Source organism: Lepidochelys olivacea (assembly GCF_965140295.1).
Source record: "Lepidochelys olivacea isolate rLepOli2 genome assembly, chromosome: 17".
Classification (NCBI taxonomy): Eukaryota; Metazoa; Chordata; order Testudines; family Cheloniidae; genus Lepidochelys; species Lepidochelys olivacea.
The window spans coordinates 22,987,006-23,011,967 of record NC_140427.1 but is presented as its reverse complement, the minus strand read 5'-3'; the positions used below and the strand labels follow the sequence as shown (position 1 = coordinate 23,011,967).

At 46.4% G+C, this 24,962-nt stretch overlaps 1 protein-coding gene across 1 annotated transcript in view; it reads left to right on the top strand.

Moving 5' to 3' along the window:
* The window catches only part of MPO (myeloperoxidase), a 73,342-nt gene that overhangs the window by 22,523 nt on the left and 25,857 nt on the right, over nt 1-24,962 (top strand). The window contains exons 4-8 of the mRNA XM_084650636.1: nt 1,797-1,972; nt 2,728-2,851; nt 4,636-4,765; nt 15,017-15,223; nt 22,839-23,154. Of these exons, the coding sequence (XP_084506762.1) occupies nt 1,797-1,972; nt 2,728-2,851; nt 4,636-4,765; nt 15,017-15,223; nt 22,839-23,154 (953 nt within the window). The remainder of the gene's footprint in view (nt 1-1,796; nt 1,973-2,727; nt 2,852-4,635; nt 4,766-15,016; nt 15,224-22,838; nt 23,155-24,962) is intronic.

The window sequence follows — 24,962 nt, the reverse complement described above, 5'->3', positions numbered from 1 at the left end:
TACACGTGCCCAGGAAGTTCTCATTATGGAGATACGGTTTGGGACTCCACAGTTGTGTGGAGATTGCAGTTAACACAGGAATTCAGCATTTTGTTTTGTATGAACCATCCTGCGTATCCTCCCCATATCCTCCCCAAACTGACAGCACTTAGTCTTTGAGAATAAAATGAATTTTCTGAGCATATACAAGAAAATCTATTAATTAAACAGCATTACAATTAATACAAAAATAAATAATTACAGTTTTTTTGTTCCAATCTAATCTCATTAATGAAATAATGAAGACTCTTCAAACTTTCCATATCATTAACCTTACTGAATTTGTATCCATAGGCTACTTTTCAAAAATTTTTGTTTAGGATTCATGGTAATTTTTTGCCATTATTCTTCCTAACTGAAAGTTTTTCCTTCAGCAGTGGCTGAAGAAAAATGTTCTACTTCAGAGAATTCTATGAACAACTGCCCTCTCAAAATGGCTGCCATCTCTTACTCTTCTGAGTCCCATAGCAAAGATGGACGCTGCCTCCTTTCACCTGCTCCTCTCCACTCCTTTATAGCATGGGGAACTACTGTCTTCCCTGGAGGCAACTTGGAGTCACTCTCAGTGGGAACCAGGAGAAGTGGTGGCCATTTTGGATGAGAGCAGCCTGCGTGGTACGAGCAAAGAGACACCAGACTGCAAGGGTGGGATTCACAAGGCGGACCTAGGCACCTAACTGCCACTTTAAGTTCCTCAGTCCAACGTTAGGTGCCACTGGCATTCACAACCCCTCTGTCAGCTTCTGTGTAACCATGTAGGTGCCTAAAGTCCATAGATAGGCACCCATATTTCTGCCAGTAAAGTCCACAAGGTACCAACATTTTGGCAGCTGAGCACCTCCCCACACTGCCATGCAGCTCAACACCTAACACTCGATGGGATTCACAAATGAGGGATTCCCCTGCCTATCTTGCCTTGTGGGATTGGTCTGGTAGATGCCCTCTATACACATCTAAACTGACAGAAAATGGTGAGCAGAGGGGCTGTGATGCCCAGGGGGAAGGCTAGATGATCTGCTGGTCCCATCTGGCCTTACACTTGTGACTCTCTCTGGCCCGACGATGAGTTTGTTTTGTTATCTGTAGTATTTGTTCAGTGCCTTATAGTCATATCCATCACACACTGAGAGAATCTGTCCTGCCCTTTGTTTCTTTTCCTTCCCCACCCACCTTCCCATTTCTCTCCCTATCCTGTCTGTGATTCTTCTGTACTTTCTCTGCATTGCCTTCCCTGCAGCCAGATCCAATTTCTTCCCTGTGGGCTTCACTCCCTCCCCATGCTCCCCATCCAACCACTAAATGGTCAGCAGTTAAACAGTTATTGTTGACATGGACATGTCATCACTGGTATTTAAAGTGGACATCTCAGTGAGAGGAACAGGGGAGATCACCTCTCGGAGCCATGGTGTCAGGCTCTGGGCAGACTTAGGCAGGCATCACTGCCTTGGCTACTCTTAAGTCACTTTGGGAAGGTTATGTCTGCACTGCAGCCATGACTGATAGACACTTAACTGGTTTTCTAAATGAAAGCTGAGATTCTGGAGAACCCAACTGTATCATATAGGCCACAATACATCCTGACGGTCAGCTCTGGCCTGCACACATATGTTTGCTAGCCCCACACCGCACACACGTGCCAGGATAGTAACTACTGTAACTGTGGAATGAGCTGCGATGGACCAAAGGCAGAAGGGGTCCCTTGCAACTTGTAGGATTGTTTCTGCTCCAGAGCTACAGTGGGACTTTTTTTCTTTCAGTTTAAAGGAGAAACTGAGGAACGAAGCCTTCACCCCTGCAGATATCCTGGGACATATCAAGCAGCCAGTGGGAGGAACCAGGGCCATGATCCGAGCTGCTGATTACATGGAAACCACCCTGAGCCTGCTGAAGGAGAAGTTGCAGTGGACTGTGAAGAGGAAGTTTAATGTCACAGGTACAGGGGTGCAAGTCAGTCTGGCTTTCTCTCCTTGAGCCCTTTCTCTGCCCAGTGTCTTGGGGCTCAGTTGTCCTCCCACTGACTTCAGTCCTGCAATATTGGGCCCTTAATTAGATACACCTGTAAAGCTAGAAGATGAGTGGCTGCAAGGTACATGCAAGGGTCTGTTGCCAGGCAGTGGCCAGCTATGAAACATGGCAGCTTTCTGTCTGTCTGTCAGGTCATGCACGTCAGAGCTAGCATCTCCCCATTCGTCACTCAGATAGCTTCCTCGGTGACACAAACCCCTGGGGAGACTAGAAGCAGGGGGAGGCGTTGTAGTTCAAGAGGCTCCTTTGTGTGAAGGGGAAAGCCAACTTTCCCGCCCTCCCCCAACACTTTCTTCTGGAATTTGGGTCAAGTATAACCACTGTCCAGCTGTGGGATGGAATGGGAAGGGGACTCTTCCCTGGTACCGCCTTCTTTCCCTTCACTCTGGCATCTCCCTCCCCGCTCTGCAGAGGTGAGGCTTCAAAGTCAGCCGGTGATGTCTGTGTGAACATGCCCAGCTGCTTCACACTCTGTTCTACTGTGAGTCCAGACAGCAACTCTGCGACCAGAGCAGGCTGCATCCTGGTGAGGGCAGCAGTGAGCTGGGGAAGTGATTTGACAGAGTGCAGAAGTGGCCTCCAAGAATTCTTTGCCTCGCCCCATTTCTGGGGCACCAGTCCCAGCACACCAAGTTGCTGAACCTCCTTTGCATTCTCTTGCAGACATGCTGACCCCAGCTCAGCTGGAATTGATTTCTAAGGCTACTGGATGTGCCCAACAAAATATGAATATACCATGTGACGAAGCAAACCCTTACCGAACAATCACTGGTGAATGCAACAACAGGTGATGCTAGCTGTCAAGGAGAGCATGGCAGGTCCTCCCTACACTAGAGTAACTTCCTATCTATACGTTCCTATCTAATCCCAACTATACATATACAATGATGGGGTCTAAATTAGCTGTTACCACTCAAGAAAGAGATCTTGGAGTCATTGTTGATAGTTCTCTGAAAACAGCCACTCAATGTGCAGTGGCAAAAAGGCAAACTGAATCTTGGGAATCATTAAGAAAGGGATAGATAATAAGACAGAAAATATCATATTGCCTCTATATAAATCCATGGTACGCCCACATCTTGAATATTGCTTGCAGATGTAGTTGCCCCATCTCAAAAAAGATATATTGGAACTGGAAAAGGTTCAGAAAAGGGCAACAAAAATGATTAGGGGCATGGAACACCTTCCATATGAGGAGAGATTAATAAAACTGGGACTTTTCAGCTTGGAAAAGAGACGACTAAAGGGGGATATGATAGAGGTCTATAAAATTATGATTAGTGTGGAGAAAGTAAATAAGGAAGTGTTATTTACTCCCTCTCATAACACAAGAACTAGGGGTCACCAAATGAAATTAATAGGCAACAGGTTTAAAACAAACAAAAGGGAGTATTTTTTCACACAACGCACAGTCAACATGTGGAACTCCTTTCCAGAGGACGTTGTGAAGGCCAAGACTATAACAGGGTTCAAAAAAGAACTAGATAAGTTCATGGAGGACAGGTCCATCAATGGCTATTAGCCAGGATGGGCAGGGATGGTGTCCCTCACCTATGTTTGCCAGAAGCTGGGAATGGGCGAGAGCAGATGGATCACTCAATGATTGCCTGTTCTGTTCATTCCCTCTGAAGTTCCTGGCATTAGCCACTGTCAGAAGACATGATACTTGACTAGATGGACCTTTGCTTTGACCCAGTATGGCCGTTCTTATGCTTTTATGTTCCTAACTCACTAGCCAGGCCTGTTCCGGTGAAATCTCACAGGGTACACAGGGGAAAATCCCCACCAGGAGTGGTGAGCCTGATCATGCATTTGGTGTCTACACACTCTTGTTAATGCAGCTCACTGAAGAGTCCTTTACACTGCTGGCTCTGTGCCCGGCTCTGGCTCAATAGCCAGCATTTCCTCCTCATGTGTTCCTGGCTGGCTCAAGCCTCACAATCAGGCTGGTTTCTAGAAAACCCCTAGAGCGAAAGTCACACCCATGCCAAAACAGAGGTCAGATTTCAGCTCATAGTCTCGTCTGTCCCCAGGATGCTGTGTGTCAGGGTGTCACTGAAACATTTGCAATGGTTTTGCTCAGTGTTTTACACACTATCGACTCCTGCCTTCATCTGTCATCTATGCCCTCCTTCACTGCCTCTCATGACTTTCTCATACAAGCTTTGTGCTTTGCCCCACACTGCCCCTTACCCATGGCAGGAGCTCCCAAAAGCATTAGCAATGCCACCTCATTTCCTCCTTCCAGTTCCTCCGTAACACACCCCTGTGCAGTGACGCCTACTAAAAAGTCAGCAGTGGTTAGGCAGCTGGTGTGCTGAGGCCCCTGCTTGTCATGCTGACCCAGATTGTTTCCTTGTGCTCCTCCACTGGCCTGTTCGTGTCCACTTGGTGTCTCTTGTCTGATTCTTAGACTGTCATCTTCTTGGAGCAGGAACTGTCTTTTTGTTCTGTCTGTACAGTGCCTAGCACAATGTTCTGGCCTGTGACTGAGGCTCCTAGGCTCTATGATGATGTTGATGGCATAATTTGCTGTATTGTAAATACAGATTCTTTCATTCCATCTCCCAGGAGAAGCCCTACCTTAGGGGCTTCAAACAGAGCCTATAGCCGATGGCTGCCTCAAGAGTATGAAGATGGTGTTTCAATCCCTCGTGGCTGGACAGAAGGAATCTGTTATTCTGGATTTTCTCTCCCATTGGTAAGGACTGTCAATTCAATTCTTTGAATTAAAATAGTAGGAAGGGAGCTCAGAGTTTTGCCAGAGGTAGGATAGCTCAGGGGCCCCATGGCACACGTCCTCCACAATCAGTAACCCTTTTGCCATCTCTAAGCTGAGCACATAATGACCAAAGTGAAAAATGAAAGAAACAGCAGGCCATTAGGTCTGCACTTCCGCCTGGAGGAGTAATTCTCAGTGCGTGGCAAAGTACTAGGGCTAGATCTGATCGAGCTAGTATGCTAAAAAGAGATGTAGCAGGCAGAGGCGCAGGCAGAAGCTAGCTGCCCAGTAGGTAGGGTAGGTACTCAGTGCAGCTAGCTACTCACGCTGTGATGGCCTACTATGTTTTTAGCACGTTGGCTCAATCAGAGCTGGGAATCACCCTTAGCTCAAAGTGTTGCTGTACCCTAAAATGGCTGTCTGAAGCCTGAGTGGAAAGCAGAATAATCTGCCTCCATCTTTTCCCCCTAGACCCACTTAACCCAGTATTGCTGACTCACACGATCTTATCAGGAGAGTCATCATACTGGGTGGTTTCTCTAAATCCCCAGCTCTTGAAGTCATGAAAATCTCTGCTTTCATTTTTTTAAAAAGAGTTTCTAGCGTGTATGCTGGCAGGAAGAGCTAAGAACCCTGAACCCTAATGGCCCAACCCCCAGAAGGCAAAAGAAAAAGGCCCCAAAGTCACTATTTTAAAAATTCTTGTGATTTCACAGCCAGTCTCATGAGTTTTGAGGCCCTGACTCATAATTTTTGAACTCCTGAGTTTGAGACTCTTAACCCTGCCAAAAAGCAGAGCGCAAAGTTCTAAAGGACAAAACCCCGAAGAAAAATATTTTAAAATACCCAGCAAGGAAGCGTATGTGTCTGTATGTCCACGTGTGCTCCTCAGGGTGGGTGGGGAGCCTTTAGCTGCTCCACTGGGATGTAACGACAGCAGCGCTCAGAAAGGCAGGAATTCGGGGTAGCTGGGGATTTCAGCTGAAATGCTCATTCCACTTTCCAAAATCCACCTTGTGCATTTGGTGCAAGCAGCTCCTCACCCTCGGAGACAGAGCATGGGCTGTTGAGACCAGGATGGCTGAATGGGAGGAGTGAAGGGAGACAAAGGTGCGTAGATGAGACTTTCCTGGGCACAGTACAGTGGGTCCCACCCCCAGTCTGACAGCCTCTGTGCTGTTGAGGAGGATGAAAGTCTCGGGGGTGGAGAACATCAGCTGGGATAGAGGGAAACAATCCTTTAGTTGGGATCCTCCTTCCAGATGATGTTGTGGTGTCCTCTGGCACTGAGGATACCCTTCTGGGGGAGGGGACAACAGTTATTAGGAAGAGAAAGATAATAGTTATGGGGATTCAGTTATTAGAAATATAGATAGTTGGGTTTGTGATGACCGAGAGAACCGCATGGTGAATTGCCTCCTGAGTGCTACGGTTGCAGACCTCTTGAGACATCTAGACGGACTTATGTGCAGTGCTGGGTAGGAAGCGATGGTCATGGTACATGTGGGTACCAGTGACGTAGGGAAAGAGAGGAAAGAGGTTCTGGGGTAGGTAAGAGATTAAAGTTCAGGACCTCCATGGTGGCATTCTTTTAAATGCTTCCAGTTCCGTGCGTGGGCCAGTTAGACAGGCAGAACTGCAGGGTCTCAATGTGCAGATGAGACAATGGTGTTGGGAGGAGAGATTTAGGTTTATTTGGAACTGGGGAACATTTTGGGAAAGGAGGAGCCTACACAGGAAGGAGGGGCTCCACCTACACCAAAATGGAACCAGATTGTTGGCATATAAAATTAAAAACTTCATATGGGATTTTTTAAACTAAGGGCTGGGGGGAAAGCTGACAGGTGCGGAGGAGCACACGGTGCAAATAGAGACATCCCTTAGGGAAGGATTTATTAATGGGGATATCCTAGTAAAGAGGAGAAGATAGAAGTTGATAAAGTTGATAAAACATTCAAGTGAAATAGAATCTCATTCAGTTATACCACATGAATGCAGACAACTAAATATTGACAAATTTTACAAGTGCTTCTACTGCAATGGAAGAACTCTAAACACTACAGTGGGGGTGTGACGAGGTCCCCAGGGTGCAGCCTGGACTGTGAACCGCTGAGCTCTCAAACCCACCAGCCTGGCTGTCTCTCACACAGTGATGCTAATGTCAAGCTACAAGCCTCGGACAGGTACTGCACTTACACAGCCATCCACAGGCAGGGACACACCCACCTGAGTTACTTGAACAAGTTCCCAGCCACTCATGAATAGGCTCCTACCAAATTTGCGGTCATGAAAAATGCACCATGGACCATGAAATCTGGTCTCCCTCTGTGAAATCTGGTCTTTTGTGTGCTTTTACCCTATACTATACAGATTTCACGGGGGAGACCAGCATTTCTTAAATTGCAGGTCCTGACCCGAAAGGGAGTTTCAGGGGGGTCACAAAGTTATTTTAGGGTGGTGGGTCATGGTATTGCCACCCTTACTTCTGCACTGCCTTCAGAGCTGGGTGGCTGGAGAGCGAGGGCCCAACTCTGAAGGCGGCGCCCTGCCAGCAGCAAGGCAAAAGTAAGGTGGTAAAGCCATCCCATCCCATCCCGTCCGTACTTCTGCACTGCTGCTGCTGGCGGCGGCTCGGCCTTCAGCGCTGGGCTCCCAGCCAGCAGCCGCCGCTCTCCGGCCGCCCAGCTCTGAAGGCAGCACCGCCGCCCTCGGCAGCAGTGCAGAAGTAAGGGTAGCAGTACCACAACCCCCCCCACCAATAACCTTATGACCCCTCCAACTTCTTTTGGGTCAGGACCCCGACAGTTACAACACTGAAATTTCCGATTTAAATAGCTGAAATCATTAAATTTGCTATTTTAAAAATCCTATGAACATGAAATTGACCAAAATGGGCTGTGACTTTGATAGGGCCCTACTCATGAACCATCAGTAGAAAGGCTCCAGCCAATTCCCCCCAGCTCCAGCCCTACACCCCAGAACTATTTCCATTTTGCACTGGTCAGAAGCCTGACTGGTGTAAGCTCATTAATTAGTTCGCCAGTCCTACAAAAGTGTAGTGGGCATGCAACAGCCCTTGTTCACCTGAGCGGAAATTTCCCAAGGACTTCCACCAAAACCACACTGGTTTAGATAAAATATAAAACCGATTTAGTAACTGCAGAAAGATCAATTTTAAGTGAAATAAAAAGAGAAACGCAGTCTAAATTCTAGCTTAAACAGACTAAACAAGATTTGAATCAAACGGTTTCTCACCCTAACAGATTTACAGATTAACAGATTTACACCCTAACGTTTACAGTTCCTCAATACACAGACTGAAATCCTTCCAATCTGGGACCAATCTCCCTAGTTCAAAGTCTTTGTCCTCCAGATGATATTCCAGGTGTTGAATTGGGGGCGGGGTGAAGGAGAGTCCAAGTGATGATGTCACTCTCCCTCTTTTATACCTTCTTTCAGCTGCTAGAAAGATCCCTGATGTGATGGGGGGGGGTTAGGCAGTCCCCATTGGTCAAGCAGTCCTCATTGCATAGATGTCTTTTCTAAGGAATCTCTGGGATAGGGGACTCTTTTTTGATGGGCCATTAATGCTGTCTGGGCCCTTCTTTGTTGCAGCTGAAAGGGTGGCGGTGTGTGTTCCCAACCTCACAACATATTCCAGTAACACAGGTAGCAATACGTCATAACTTCCCATACAATGATCGCACATACATTCCAACAGGATATTAATGTTCAGCAGATCAAGACTTTTAAAATGATACCTCACAAGGTATAGTTTGTACAAAACATATCATAATCCTATCACAGTGGTGAATATGGGGGTTCCAGGATGCTACTTTGAGGTACAGAGTGCCCGGTATTAAATGAGGATATTGGTATAATAGGCATCGCAGAGTAGGTTGCACTGGAAGAGGAGTGGCACTATACATGAAAAAAGCATAGAGTGAAATGTAGTAAAAATCTGAAATGAGTCAAACAGCACCATAGAATCTCTATGGATAGAAATTCCATGCTTGAATAATAAGAGTATAGCAGTAGGGATATACTACCAACCACCTGACCAGTATAGTGATGATGACTGTGAAATGCTCGTGGTGATTATTGAGGCTACAAAAACAGAAAACCCAATAATAATGGGGGATTTCAACTACCCCATATTGACATGTCACCTCACGCCGGGATGTAGACATTAAATTTTCTGCACACCATTAATGACTTCTTTTTGGAGCAGCTAGTTCTGAAACCCACAAGGGGAGAGTCCTAAGTGGTGCACAGGAGCTGACCCAAGTGGTGAATATATCTGAACCATTTGGTAATAGCTAGGGCCCTACCAAATTCGCGGCCATCAAAATTAATCATGGACCATGAAAGCTGGTTTCCTCCCATGAAATCTGGTCTTTTGTGTACTTTTACCCTATACCAGTTTCTCAAACTGGGGTCCCCGAAGGTACTCCATGGGCTCCGTAAGCCCTGCTAATCAACTCTTCCCCCTCCCTCCCTCAACTCCTCCCCCTCCCTGAGTGGTGCTAAAAGTCCGCCACGCAGCGGGGCTAAGACAGGCTCCCCGCCTGCCCTGGCTCCGTGCCACTCCCAGAAGTGGTTGGCATGTCCCTGCGGCCCCTAGCGGGGGAAACAGGGGGTCACTGCATGTTGCTCCTGTCCCGAGTGCCGACTCCGCAGCTCCCATTGGCCGGGAACTGCAACCAATGGGAGCTGTGGGGGCAGTGCCTGTGGGCCTAGGAACTGCTGTCAGAGGGCTGTGCCAGTCACTTTCAGGAGCTGCCTGAGGTAAGCGCCACCTGGCCAGAGCCCACACCCCTCACCCTCTCCTGCACCAACCCCCTACCCCAACTCTGAGCCCCTTCTCCCAGAGCCTGCACCCCTCAGCCCCCTCCTGCACCCAAACTCCCTCCCAGAGCCTGAACCCTTCGCCCCTCCTGTACCCCAACTGCCTGCCCCAGCCCTGAGCCCCCTCCCACACCCAAACTCTCTCCCAGAGCCTGAACCCTTCGCCCCTCCTGTACCCAAACTCCCTCCCAGAGCCTGAACCCTTCGCCCCTCCTGTACCCCAACCGCCTGCCCCAGCCCTGAGGCCCCTCCCACACCCAAACTCTCTCCCAGAGCCTGCACCCCTCATCCCCCTCCTGCACCCAAACTCCCTCCCAGAGCCTGCACCCCAACTCCCTGCCCCAGCCTGGTGAAAGTGAGTGATGGAGGGAGGGGGGATGGAGTGAGCGGGCGGCAGGAAGAGGCAGGATCTTGGGGGAAGGGGTGGAGTGAGGGAGAGTCCTGGGGCTGAGTGGGAAGGCTTGGGGGTCCCCAACTATTTTAAATCAAAATGGGGGTCCTCGGGTTGCTAAAGTTTGAGAACCACTGCTCTATATTATACAGATTTCATGGGGGAGACCAGCATTGGGGGTCCTGACCCAAAAGGGCATTGCAGGGGGTCACAAGGTTATTTTTGGGGGGGGGGTCGCAGTATTGCAACCCTTCTGCGCTGCCTTCAGAGCTGAGCGGCCAGGAGCGGTGGCTGTTGGCCAGGCGTCAAGTTCTGAAGGCAGCGCCCCGCCAGCAGCAGCGCAGAAGGAAGGGTGGCGATCCCAGACCAGGCCCTCCTTACGTCTGCGCTGCTGCTGCTGGCGGCGGCTCGGCCTTCAGAGCTGGGCTCCCGGCCAGCAGCCGCCGCCGCTCTCCGGCCGCCCAGCTCTGAAGGCAGCGCCGCCGCCAGCAGCTGCACAGAAGTCAGGGGAGCAGTACCACAACCCCCCCACAGTAATCCTGTGGACCCCCGCCCCGGTTTTGGGCTCGGAACCCTACAATTACAACACTGTGAAATTTCAGATTTAAATAGCTGAAATCATGAATTTTACGATTTTTAAAATCCTATGACAGTGAAATTGACCAAAACGGACCGTGAATTTGGTAGGGTCCTAGTAATAGCATCTATAATATAATAAAATTTAACTTCTTTGTAGGGGGAAAATACCAAAGAAACCCATCACAGAAGCATTTAACTTCAAAAGAGGAACTACCCAAAAATGAGGAGGCCAGTTAAACAGAAATTTAAAGGAACAGTCACTAAAGTGAAATGCCTCCAATCTGCATGAAAACTTTTTGAAACACCACAGCAGAGGCTCAAACTATATGTATACCCCAAATACAAAAAATAAACAATAATAGGACCAAAACAATGCCACCATGGCTAAATAACAAAGTAAAAGAGGAGATTACAGTCAAAAAGACATCTTTTAAAAATCGGAAGTCAGATCCTTCTGAGGAAAATAGAAAGGTACATCAGAAGAGGGAAGCCTGGCAAAGAGTCAGTGAGGCCACTGAATGATGGAGGTGCTAAAGGATTCTTTGCATCAGTGTTCACTGCAGAGACGGTGAGGGAGATTCCCACCCCTGAAACATTATTTTAGGTGACAAACCCGAGGAACTGTCCCAGATGGAAGCGTCATTAGAGGAGGTTTGGGAAGAAATTGATAAATTGAATAGTAATAAGTCACCAGGACCAGATGGTTTTTGCCCAAGAGTTCTGAAATAACTCAAATATGAAATTGCAGAACTACTAACAGGGGTATGTAAACTATTGCTTACGTTAGCTAAAATGACGGGATCTAAGTGAGCTGTTACCACTCAAGAAAGAGATCTTGGAGTCATTGGGGATCGTTCCCTGAAAACATCCACTCAATGTGCAGCGGCAGTCGAAAAAGCCAACACTATGTTAGGAACCATTAGGAAATGGATAAATAATAAAATAGAGAATATCATAATGCTACTATATAAATTCATGATACACCTTGAGTACCGCCTGCAGTTCTGGTAATCCCCACCTCAAAAAAGATGTATTAGATTTGGAAAAGGTAGAGACATGGGCAACAGAAATGATGAGGGGTATGGAACCGCTTCTGTGTGAGGAGACACTGACAAGACTGGGACTGTGCAGATTAGGAAAGAGACGACTGAGCGGGGAGATGACAGAGGTCTATACAATCATGGCTGGTGCAGAGACAGTGAACAGGGAAGTGTTATTTTCCCCTTCACATAACAGAAGAACCAGGGATCACCAACTGAATTAATAAGCAGCAGGTTTAAAACAAACAAAGGAAGCACTTAGAATCATAGAATCATAGAATATCAGGGTTGGAAGGGACCCCAGAAGGTCATCTAGTCCAACCCCCTGCTCAAAGCAGGACCAATTCCCAGTTAAATCATCCCAGCCAGGGCTTTGTCAAGCCTGACCTTAAAAACCTCTAAGGAAGGAGATTCTACCACCTCCCTAGGTAACGCATTCCAGTGTTTCACCACCCTCTTAGTGAAAAAGTTTTTCCTAATATCCAATCTAAACCTCCCCCACTTCTTCACACAATGCATAGTGGAATTCCCTGTGGAATTCGTTGCCGGGGATGTGATAGAGGCCAAAAGTATAACTGGGTTCAGAATAGAATTAGATCAGTTCCTGCAGGACAGGCCCATCAATGGCTATTAGCCAAGATGGTCAGGGATGCAACCCCATGCCCTGGGTGTCCCTAAACCTCTGACTGCCAGAAACTGGGGTGGACAACAATGGATGGATCACTGGATAATTGCCCTGTTCTGTTCATTCCCTCTGTAGCATCTGGCTTTGGTCACTGTCAGAAGACAGGATAGATGGACCATTGGTCTGACCTAGTCTGGCACTTCCTATGTTCCAAAAATCTGTGACAGATTCATAAAAGTGCAGGCTCAGAACAACATATCACCAGCTAACTAATAATAGGGAGGGAAGTGAATAAGTTTATGGGAGATGTCCCTAAACAAGCCCTTACTTGTATAAAGAGGCTTTTCTATGAAAAAGGAAGTAAATGTGATAACTCGATGCTTAAAAGCTCAAAGGATTAAAGAGCAATACACTATCCCCCCAGTTAAAAATGCTCAGCAAAAGATAGTTACACACTGCTACGAAGTATGTGCTGCTTTTGCTGTTATTAGAATAACCTCTATACTTCAGATACTTCAAGTTTTATTTTTTTATCAAAAATATCTGGAAGTAACGGGCAGTGGGAAGTAGCTGCCAAAGACACAGGAGACTGACAGAGAAATTTTAGGAGAAGAAATAACAGAGGAAATTTAAAAAGTGGAAAACTCCAAGGCCTTGTAAATTTCCAGCAGAATTTTATAAAGCTATTAAGGAGATATCAGTTGATCCTTTAATGCTGCTGTGTTAGGGGAGGAACTTCCAAAATCTATGAAAGAAGCTGCTATTTTAGGTCTCCCTAACATGGGAAAAAGGGAAGCCCTTCCCTCATGCAGATCTGATAGGCCCAGATTCACACCAAACTGTTCTTTATTTGAAGAACTGAAGGGGATTTATATACATTCAGATCAAACTGGATTAATTAACGACTTTACAAAGGTCAAGTAATATTTGTATAGTATTTGGAGTAATTCATAGTGCCAGAGCTAAAGGGGACGTGCTTCTCTTGTTATCTCCAGATGAGGAAAAGGGTTTTACAGGACAGAGTGGCATTATTTATTCAGAACTTTGTCCCATATGAACATTGGCACTGGCCTCCATTGCCTTAAATGAATCATTGTTCCCTCTCCCAGAACAAAAGCAGCAGTGAAAGCCAATGGAGCCTAGGTTCTCCAGTCTGAGATGTGTGAAGGCAGCAAACAGAGATGCAATATTGTTTGTATCTAACCCAGATATTTACTATAAACTATTATCCAAAAAAAATCCATTATTTTATGCATTCATGGTGTATAAAAGGAGGAACACTATCCTTGCCCAATGGATAATGTCTCTCTTGGCAAAAGCAGGTCCACTTTTGTATTTGTAAATAGAGTATTTTTGGTACTTGCTTGGTAATGATTTGTAAGATTTCGTATACGTCCTAGATAAAGTTACTAAAAGAAAGGTTCTTAGGGATTGAAAATTACATGTTCTAACGTTCTAAAAGTCTAGTGTAGATAAGGTAGTTTATCACTGAAAACGTGTTACATTGGCTTCCCTCCCCATCCCCGTGGTAAAGGCTGTGTGAGCCATGTCTACATTAGGCTTTTAAAATGTATTAATTGGAACATATTATCTAACAGGTGCTAACATCACACCTTAAATCCTGGACTAGACAAGGCACTCAGCTAATTTAATATGTAGTGAACATGTGCATCTTCTAAAGTGCACATTAAATAAGGCAAGGGCTTCAGTGAAGTCTTGTCTCATTCAATGTGTGCTTTGCAGCACAGGGCAGGCCAGCAGAGGCCTGGGAGCTGGCCAGATAGGTCCAGATTATGGAATTCCTTTTAAAACAAAACCTAAGAAATTCCATTAAAAGACTAAGAGGGTAGTTCTTCCGCTGCCTGGCCTTCATACTTTCCTCCTTTACACAGACTTATGTAGGTAGGTAGGCAGGCCTGACTCTCTCGTCCACATGGGAAGGAACTAACATTGCCTCTCTTTCACAGAAATGGTAACGGAAACCAAAGGGGTGAAGGTCAGTGTTTTCAAATGTCTGTGCCGAAATTGAGGCACCTGACTCTCAAAGGTTTTCAATAGGTACTCATTTCTGACACCCCCATTTCAAAACAGTGACTTCAATCTTTGTTTTCTTCAGTTCCCAGTCTGTGAAGGGTTGATAAAGTTTGACCATCTTTGTGAGGCTCAGTGCATAATTGTGCAAGGGCTTGCCAGGGCTGAGCCCCGGCACCTCTGGGCTTGGCAGTTCACAGCCCCAGCACCTCTGGGCCTGGCAGTTCACAGCCCCGGCACCTCTGGGCTTGGCAGTTCACAGCCCCAGCACCTCTGGGCCTGGCAGTTCACAGCCCTGGCACCTCTGGGCTTGCCATGTCAGTTATGAAAGTAAAACAATTGCTTGAGCCCCAGCACCTCTTTCATTACAAATTAAGCACTGGTGAGGCTCTTTGAGCTCCATGAATGAAGGAGCATTATGTGTGGAGTATTGTAGTGTGTGTTCAGAGCTGAACAGACTTGAACAGAGATGGCAAATGAAGAGTTAGAGCCCTCTAGTAAGGGAGTCCAGAACGGTGCCGGCAGGAAAATTAAACAAAGAATTCACCGTTTAAACTTTTGTGTTTTTAAAAAGGAAATTGGAGCAGCTTCCATCTCACTTAGACACCTGTTGATGGCATGGGAAATTGACCTCCCACTCCCCAATCTTGTCTACAGAACACATGTTCCTAGCCCATCTTATTATACACACACACTCTCTGCTTTAATCCCTCCAGGTGCGAGAAGTTTCAAACAAGATTGTATGCTTTCCCACTGAGCAGCTCGTATCGGATCAGAACAGAGCACTCATCTTCATGCAGTGGGGCCAGTTTATTGACCATGACATGGACTTTGGCCCTGCGACTCCAGCAACAGTCACTTTCAGCAGCAGAACGGACTGTCAGACCAGCTGTGCCAAAAAACCACCTTGCTTCCCCATCAAGGTACTGCCAGGATTTCTCCTGGAGGGAACAGACGAGTGAGGGGGCACCTCGCCTTAGAATAATAGAATCATAGATGATTAAGGTTGGAAAAGACCTCAGGAGGTCACTTAGTCCAACCCCCTGCTCAAAGCAGTACCAACCCCAGCTAAATCATCCCAGTCAGGGTTTTGTCAAGCCAGGCCTTAAAAACCTCTAAGAATGGAGATCCCACCATCTCCCTAGGTAACCCATTCCAGTGCTTCACCACCCTCCTAGTGAAATAGTTTTTCCTAATATCCAACCTAGACGTCCCCCACTGCAACTTGAGACCATTGCTCCTTGTTCTGTCATCGGCCACCACTGAGAACAGCCAAGCTCCATCCTCTTTGGAACCCCCCTTCAGGTAGTTGAAAGCAACTATCAAATCCCGCCTCATTCTTCTCTTCTGCAGACTAAACAATCCCAGTTCCCTCAGCCTCTCCTCATACGTCATGTGCCCCAGCCCCCTGATCATTTTCATTGCCCTCCACTGGACTCTCTCCAATTTGTCCACATCCTTTCTGTAGTGGGGGGGGCCCAAAACTGGATGCAGTACTCCAGATGTGGCCTCACCAGTGCCGAATAGAAGGGAATAATCACGTCCCTCGATCTGCTGGCAATGCTCCTACTAATGCAGCCCAATATGCCGTTAGCCTTCTTGCAGCAAGGGCACACTGTTGACTCGTATCCAGCTTCTCGTCCACTGTCACCCCTAGGTCCTTTTCTGCAGAACTGCTGCCGAGCCATTCGGTCCCTAGTCTGTAGCGCGGTGCATGGGATTCTTCCGTCTTAAGTGCAGGACTCTGCACTTGTCCTTGTTGAACCTCATCAGATTTCATTTGGCCCAATCCTCCAATTTGTCTAGGTCACCCTGGACCCTATCCCGACCTTCCATTGTATCTACCTCTCCCCCCAGCTTCGTGTCATCCACGAACTTGCTGAGGGTGCAATCCATCCCATCATCCAGATCATTACCCTTGATCAATTTCTCCTAGGGACTGGGTTTGTCAGAGTTTCTCCCTGCCCTTTTCCATGGGCAGATACCTGCAAGTGAGTCTCCCTCCCAAAGGGCATGTTGGTATGACTAAGAGGAGAGTGGGAGTGTTGTTTCTTAGATTTTAAGGCCAGAAGGGAACATTATAATCATCTAGCCTGCCCTCCTGTATAACACAGGCCAGAGAACTTCTGCTTCCAGTCACTAGATCTCATTGTGCTTTGTCTGCTAGATTAAAGTGCCCCTGCTCTCAGACATCTTCTCCTCATATGAGTTCTTATAAACTGTAATCAAGTCACCTCTTAACCTTCTCTTCTCTCCTTTAAACTCTTCTTGCGAGGCAGCTCCCAGAGGTCAAATAATTCTTCTCTGAATCCTCTCCAATCTGACAATTTCCTTTTTTAATGTATGAACACCAAAACTGCACACAGTATTCAGTAATGGTCTCAATAATGCTGTACACAGTGGTAACACCTCTCTAATTGATATTGTCCTGCTCAGATATGTCGCATTAGCCCTCTCAGACAGAACATTGCACTGGGAGCTCATGGACAGCTGGTCTCCACCAGGAGCCCTAACTCTTTTCCACTGTCATTTTATTTCCAGAGCTCAGTCTCACCTTGTAATTATGCCCTATACTCTTTGTTCCTAGATGTACGACCTGGCATTAGGCTAATAATAGTTTATGATCACATAGGCAGAGACTGTGTCATATAAATTCAAATGGGCATAGTCTCCCTTAAATTTGGAATTTCCCAACTTTTGAGTGATTCACTTTACAATATTAATTTTGTCTTAATTTTTGGTCTGGAATGTCATAATCCCCTTGTAGGCTTGTGCTAACTCATACATTATATTTATTTATTTATTTGTTTGTTTGGATGTTTTACCAACTACAATAACGAGTGCTGGTCTGATACTCTGGGAACCCTTGAAAATCTTTAAAAATAACCTGATAAATAAACACCCTAATAAAGGCTCAAATTAAACGTATACCCCAAATTAAAAAACACAGTAAGAGGACCAACAAAGTGCCACCGTGGCTAAACAACAAAGTAAAAGAAGCGGTTAGAGGCAAAAGGCATCCTTTAAAAATTGAAAGTCAAATCCTACTGAGGAAAACAGAAAGGAGCATAAACTCTGGCAAGTCAAGTGTCCAAGTATAATTAGGCAGGGCAAAAAAGAATTTGAAGAGCAATTAGCAAAAGACTCACAAACTAATAGCAATATTTTAAAGTCCATCAGAAGCAGGAAGCTGCTAAACAATCAGAGGGGCCACTGAACGATTGAGGTTCTAAAGGAGCATTCAAGGAAGATAAGGTCACTGCGGAGAAGCTAAATGAATTCTTTGCATTAGTCTTCTTCGCAGAGGATGTCAGGGAGATTCCCATACCTGAGCCATTCATTTTGGGTGACAAATCTGAGGAATTGTTCCAGGTTGAGGAGTCAGTAGAGGAGTTTTTGGAACAAATCAAAAAATATTACATAGTAATAAGTCACCAGGAACAGATGGCATTCACCCAAGAGTTCTGAAGGAACTCAAATGTGAAATTGCAGAACTATTAACTGTGGTATGTAATCTATTGAATCAGCCTCAGTACCAGATGACTGGAGGATAGTAATATGACACCAATTTTTTAAAAAGGCTCCAGAGGCAATTACAATGGCAATTACAGGCCAGTAAGCCTAACTTCAGTATCAGGCAAGTTGGTTGAAACTATAGTAAAGAACAGAATGATCAGACACATAGATGAACACAGTTTGTTGGGGAAGAGTCAACCCAGCTTTTGTAAAGGGAAATCATGCCTCACCAATCTACTAGAATTCTTTGATGGGGGACAACAAACATGTGGAAAAGGGTAATCCAGTGGATATAGTGTACTTGGACTTTCAGAAAGCCTTTGACAAGGTCCATCACCAAAGGCTCTTAAGCAAAATAAGCAGTCTAGGAATAAGAGGGAAGGTCCTCTTATGGATCAGTAACTGGTTAAAAGACAGGTTTCAGAGTAGCAGCCGTGTTAGTCTGTATTCGCAAAAAGAAAAGGAGTACTTGTGGCACCTTAGAGACTAACCAATGTCTCTAAGGTGCCACAAGTACTCCTTTTCTTTTTGGTTAAAAGACGGGAAACAAAGCGTAGGAATAAATGGTCAGTTTTCAGAATGGAGAGAGAGAAATAGTGGTGTCCCCCAGGGGTCTGTACTGGGACCAGTGCTGTTCAACACATTCATAAATTATCTGGAAAAAGGGATAAACAGAGAGGTGGAAAAAGGCTAATCTATTGCCCATCTTTAAAAAAGGGAAGAAGGAGGATCCTGGGAACTACAGGCCAGTCAGCCTCACCTCAGTCCCTGGAAAAATCATGGAACAGGTCCTCAAGGAATCAATTCTGAAGCACTTAGAGGAGAGGAAAGTGATCTGGAACAGTCAGCATGGATTCACCAAGGGCAAGTCATGCCTGACTAATCTAATTGCCTTCTATGACGAGATAACTGGCTCTGTGGATGAGGGGAAAGCGGCGGATGTGGTGTTCCTTAGCTTTAGCAAACTTTTTGACACGGTCTCCCACAGTAATCTTGCCAGCAAGTTAAAGAAGTATGGGCTGGATGAATGGACTCTAAGGTGGATAGAAAGCTGGCTAGATTGTCGGGCTCAACGGGTAGGGATCAATGGCTCCATGTCTAGTTGGCAGCCGGTATCAAGTGGAGTGCCCCAAGGGTCGGTCCTGGGGCCGGTTTTGTTCAATATCTTCATAAATGATCTGGAGGATGGTGTGGACTGCACCCTCAGCAAGTTTGCAGATGACACTAAACTGGGAGGAGAGGTAGATATGCTGGAGGGTAGGGATAGGATACAGAGGGCCCTAGACAAATGAGAGGATTGGGCCAAAAGAAATCTGATGAGGTTCAACAAGGACAAGTGCAGAGTACTGCACTTAGGATGGAAGAATCCCATGCACTGCTACAGACTAGGGACTGAATGGCTTGGCAGCAGTTCTGCAGAAAAGGACCTAGGGGTTACAGTGGACGAGAAGCTGGATATGAGTCAACAGTGTGCCCTTGTTGCCAAGAAGGCCAATGGCATTTTGGGATGTATACGTAGGGGCATTGCCAGCAGATCGAGAGACGTGATTGTTCCCCTCTATTCGACATTGGTGAGGCCTCATCTAGAGTACTGTGTCCAGTTTTGGGCCCCACACTACAAGAAGGATGTGGAAAAATTGGAAAGAGTCCAGCGGAGGGCAACAAAAATGATTAGCAAAAAGAAAAGGAGTACTTGTGGCACCTTAGAGACTAACCAATTTATTTGAGCATAAGCTTTTGTGAGCTACAGCTTACTTCATCGGATGCATCCGATTAAGTGAGCTGTAGCTCACAAAAGCTTAGGCTCAAATAAATTGGTTAGTCTCTAAGGTGCCACAAGTACTCCTTTTCTTTTTGCGAATACAGACTAACACGGCTGTTACTCTGAAAAATGATTAGGGGACTGGAACACATGAGGAGAGGCTTATGAGGGAACTGGGATTGTTTAGTCTGCAGAGGAGAAGAATGAGGGGGGATTTATAGCTGCTTTCAACTACCTGAAAGGGGGTTCCAAAGAGGATGGATCTAGACTGTTCTCAGTGGTAGCTGATGACAGAACGAGGAGTAATGGTCTCAAGTTGCAGTGGGAGTGGTATAGTTTGGATATTAGGAAAAACTTTTTTACTAGGAGGGTGGTGAAACACTGGAATGCGTTACCTGTGGGGGAGGGTGTGGAATCTCCTTCCTAAGATATTTTTAAGGTCAGGCTTGACAAAGCCCTGGCTGGGATGATTTAGTTGGGGATTGGTCCAGCTTTGAGCAGGGGTTTGGACTAGATGACCTCCTGAGGTCCCTTCCAACCCTGGTATTCTATGATTCTATGATTCTAGGTGGGAAGTTGAAGACGATACAAGATTACTCAAGATCATTAAGTCCAAAGCAGACTGTGAGGAGTTACAAAGAGACTCACTAAATTGGGTGATTGGGCAACAAAATGGCAGATGAAATGCAAAATGTAGATAAATGCAAAGTAATGCACCTTGGAAAACATAATTCCATACAAAGTGATTAGATCTAAATGGTCTGTTACCAGTCAAAAAAGAGATCTTGGAGTTATTGTGGATAGTTCTCTGAAAACATCCATTCAATGTGCAGCGGTAGTCAAAAAAGCAAACAGAATGTTAGGGACCATTAGGAAAGGAATAGATAAGACACTAAATATCATAATGCCATGGCATACACACATCTTGATTACTGTGTGCAATTCTGGTCACCCCATCTCAAAAAAGATATATTAGAATTGGAAAAGGTACAGAGAAGGGCAACAAAAACTATGAGGAGTATGGAACAGCTTCCATTGAGGAGAGATTAATAAGACTGGTACTTTTCAGCTTGGAAAAGAGATGACTAATGGGAGATATGATAGAACTCTGTAAAATCATGAAAGGTGTGGAGACAGTGAATAAGGAAGTGTTATTTTTTCCTTCACATAAAACAAGAATCAGGGGTCACCCAATGAAATTAATAGCCAGCAAGTTTAAAACAACCAAAAGAATTATTTCTTCATACAACGCACAGTCAACCTGTGGAACTTGTTGCCAGATGTTGTGAAGGCATAAATTGGTTCAACAAAGAATTAGAGAAGTTCATGGAGCACAAGTCCATGAATGGCAATTAGCCAAGATGGCCAGGGATGCAACCCCATGCTCTGGGTGTTCCTGAAGCTTTGGCTACCAGAATCTGGGACTGGATAACAGAGGATGAGCACTCAATAGTTGCCCTGTTCTGTTCATTCCGTCTGGGGCACCTGGCACTGGCTACTGCCGGAAGACAGGATACTGGGCTAGATGGGCCATTGGTCTGACCCAGTATGGCTGCTCTGATGTTCTTAAAAAGACCTGTCAATTACTCCCAATCAAATCATGTGTCCCTGCGACACCATAATGGAAAGAGAAGTAAAACACCTCCTCACACAGTGCCCTAAGGGAGAACACTCAGACACCTCTCTCTGTTATACTGATCACTCTTCAACTCAGAAGCCTCCGCTGACCAGGGGAAGTGTGTCGGGGGAGGGAGAGATCTTGATGTAACCCTTCTGCCAGGTGTTGTTAACAGCAATAAGGGCCGGGTATAATTTCCTGGGGTTCCTCTTAGAATTACAAAACAAAACCATCTTAAGCCCCCAGTCAGAAACCCTGAAAAACTATATATCTCCCCTGGGCACCCCTAAGAGGCAATACTTCCCCAGTCACAAGCACTGAATCTGTGTACAGCACAAATAAATCTTCTATTAAGATGAGAGGAAAAACAGCATTAATTAGGGGAAAATAGGAACAATGATTTGATAGTCTGCAAACAATAAATAAAACACGTGCTCCGCAGTGTCTTGGGCATTGTCCTTTGCCTCAGTTTCCCACTTTGTGGTGTGAAAGTCCCATGAACAAGTGTCCCGTGACAGCATGCCACTCCCTCTTCCACTCTGCTGCACCCCATGCAGGGCTGTTGGCTGAGGGCAGCAAAGGGCCAGAATCCAGGGGTGCAGCAGGAGGGTTCATCGACAGCCCTTGGAGTGCATGTCTTGCTTTGCTGCTGCTGCCATCTTTCACCCCTGCACCTCTGTCGCCGCTCTGCTGCTGTTGCATCTCTCACCCCATGAGCCCCACCTAGCCCAGCTAGGAGTAATCTCAGCCCTCAGCCTGCTGGCAGGGGCCCCTTTTACACTGCACCCCTCCGCCCCACAGCCTGCAGCCGCACTGCCGCCTTCGCAGCTTCCACCAGGCAGCCCAGCTCTTCGTGATTTCACCAGGTAATGGGGAACTTCACTGCTGCTGCCTCCTCTGCATTGTCTTTCCCCACAACCCTGCCCCACACTGGCTCTCAGCGCAGCCCCACAGGCCAGCCGGTCAACGATTTCAGCTCTAGTGATCACTGGGATGAGACACAGACTCTCTCCTCAGCTCTCTCTTTACATACCGGAAAGTGAGGATCCAGTGGCATCTAAGATCCTTAAACAGAGTCCTCACCACCAGGTAGGAACACTGTCCCTGCCCCCTCTCTCTTTTACTTGGATTTGGCATCATTCCCCCATATTTAGTGAGGCAGGTTCAAGTTATGGAGATCCTTCAATCAGGGCAGGCTAAGTACAGTCATAGAATAAGGAAACCCCCATTTCATTACCCCTGCATCCCAGACTGCAGTGAACGAGGCCCTCCTATGGGCAGTGAGTGCCCTCAGCACCCCCAGACCCAGGCTCTTGATGAAGAGTGGGAATGATCCTTGATGGAGGCCTTCATTATGCTCCCTGTTTGGCTGTTGGATGGTCACACAAGAGCAGTGACGAGCAAGATGTTTTCCTTTCTGCACCTGCCCATAAGATTGTGAGCATTTCTCTGCTTGTTGCAGTGACCCAGGCCTTTGTCACCTTGAGACTGGATTAACAAAGCACTCTATGTGTAGCCATAGCTTAAATCTAACAAGAAACTGAGGCTGTTTCAGTATGGGGCAGGGCAGGAAATGCTGCTCCGGGATGGAGAATGGCTTCTGCACTCAGTGGTAATTAATCCCGTTCATCTCTTGCTGTAGATTCCACCCAACGATCCACGAATTAAAAACCAAAGTGACTGCATTCCATTCACCCGCTCAGCCCCTGCATGCACCATGGGCAGAGCCATTCGAAACCAGATCAATGCACTCACATCCTTCCTTGATGGCAGCATGGTGTACGGCAGTGAAGTACCTTTGGCTAACAGTCTAAGGAATAATACCAACCAGCTGGGCTTGATGGCTGTTAACCAGCAATTTACTGATGAGGGATTGGAATTACTGCCATTCAGAAATATGGAGAAGGACATCTGTGTTCTCACCAACAAAACAGCTCAAATCCGATGTTTTTTTGCAGGTAAGTCGGGTATCTGCAGCACCTGCCATTCTCTGATAGTGAGACCCAGAGTGAATGAGTCTATGGTTTCTATTTTGTATCTTGATTTTTTTAAAAAATCCAAACAATTACATCAGTGGAAAAAGGGGCAGAGCAGAACTCTCTAAAGATCAGGTCAGGTTGTAATAGACAAGGGTCTAGAGATGAGAAGAAACTCTCTCTCTAAAGGTGAGAAGAAGCAATCTCTCTCTTTCTCTCTCTCTTTCTTTGATACGGTACCTCCTGAACAATAACCCCAACCCAGCACTGGAATGAGGACTGCAGAGCTGTGCTCACACGAGCTCAAACAGGCCAGCGGACGCTCTACAATACTGAGGGAGTGAGGGCTTGAAGTGATACATTCCAGTAGTACTAAAGGCCGAGCACCAGAGCACAGCCAAGCTTGTGCAGCAGGCTCAACCCCAAGCCGTTAGGCTTGAAGACACCTCAGTGGGCATATTGAAAATGTCACTGCTGCTGGAGCTAGTGCAGACTTGTCTGCGTCAGCCTGGTTCACTGCTAATAAAGAGCTCACCTCTGTCACTGCCCCGCGTTCTCCGACCTGCACCACGATTTGGAGAACGGTGGCAGAAAAGGCCATAAACAAGAGACACAGCCAGTGCAGCAGGATCCCCTTAAAGAACGGCCCCCGTGAGCGAGGGAGGATGGGTCAGGGGACTCTTTTCTCTGACTCGGTGGCTATTTAGTGGTGTTGCATTCAGCCCCTGGCGCGTGCTCTCCACATCTGTAGGATGGGAAAGCAGCAGTCTGGATTACTCTGGCTTGTTCTCTTCATTCTACAAGGAAGCTGTTTCCATTGTTGGCACACGCTTGTGTCACTGCAGGTATAATATTGAGCTAGTGTGAAGTTTTGGGTTCACCCAGACCACAGAGGGGTTCTGTCACTGCCTGCCCTGTAGCTTTGGTGGCCTTTGTGCTGTGCAGCTCTGGTTCGGTTCCCTGACACCGGTAGCCAGCTCACCCTGGCTCTTACCAGTCCAGTTACTCTTTGAATGGTGACACCAATAGTCCTTCCAGTCCAAAGGTGGGAAAGCAGCTGTCCCAGTTATTGGGTCCCTTGGGCACAACACCCCCCCCCCAGGTTGCACACTAGAGACCAGCTTGGGAGAGAAATCAATAAAAAGTTTATTTCAAAGAAAAGCGCCAGATTGAGAGATGAACTGGTAAGTGGAAAGCGAACAGACAGAAAAGACACATAAAGACAACCTAAGGCTTTACACTTTCATACTGGATAAAATCCCTTTTCTAATCAGAGTTACTTCTCGCCTTCAAACAGTTTCCCAGCATAGCCCCTAGCTATAGGAGGGATCCAGCACTCATGGGCAGCCTTCCACCTTGAGACCATCTCCCAAGTTCTGGATGAACTTTAGTACAAACTCCTTCCATTTTAAAAGAGTTTGTAGGATTTTTCTTCAGTTACTAGGGGAAAACTCCCTCTTTTCTTGGGTTCCAAAGACTGGGATTTTCTTTTCTGTTTCATGCTGTTCCCATTTCCTTTGATGGTTCCACGTGGTTTTTTCCTGAACTGGAGAATGGCTTGGTCTGGTCTGGTTGTGGGGGTGGCTCCTTTGTGCCTGATGGCTCCTCACCCTATTGTGAGGCGATGCTGAAAGTTGCACCACAGTTACAATTACAATGTTCTATAGATACAGTACGTCCATTCATAACGATAAGCTGCATTCATAGCTCGTAATTACTAGTAAGTTCAATGCATTGCAACCTTTCATAAAAGACTTTACCCAATATACTCTTACAGTAAAATAACATTG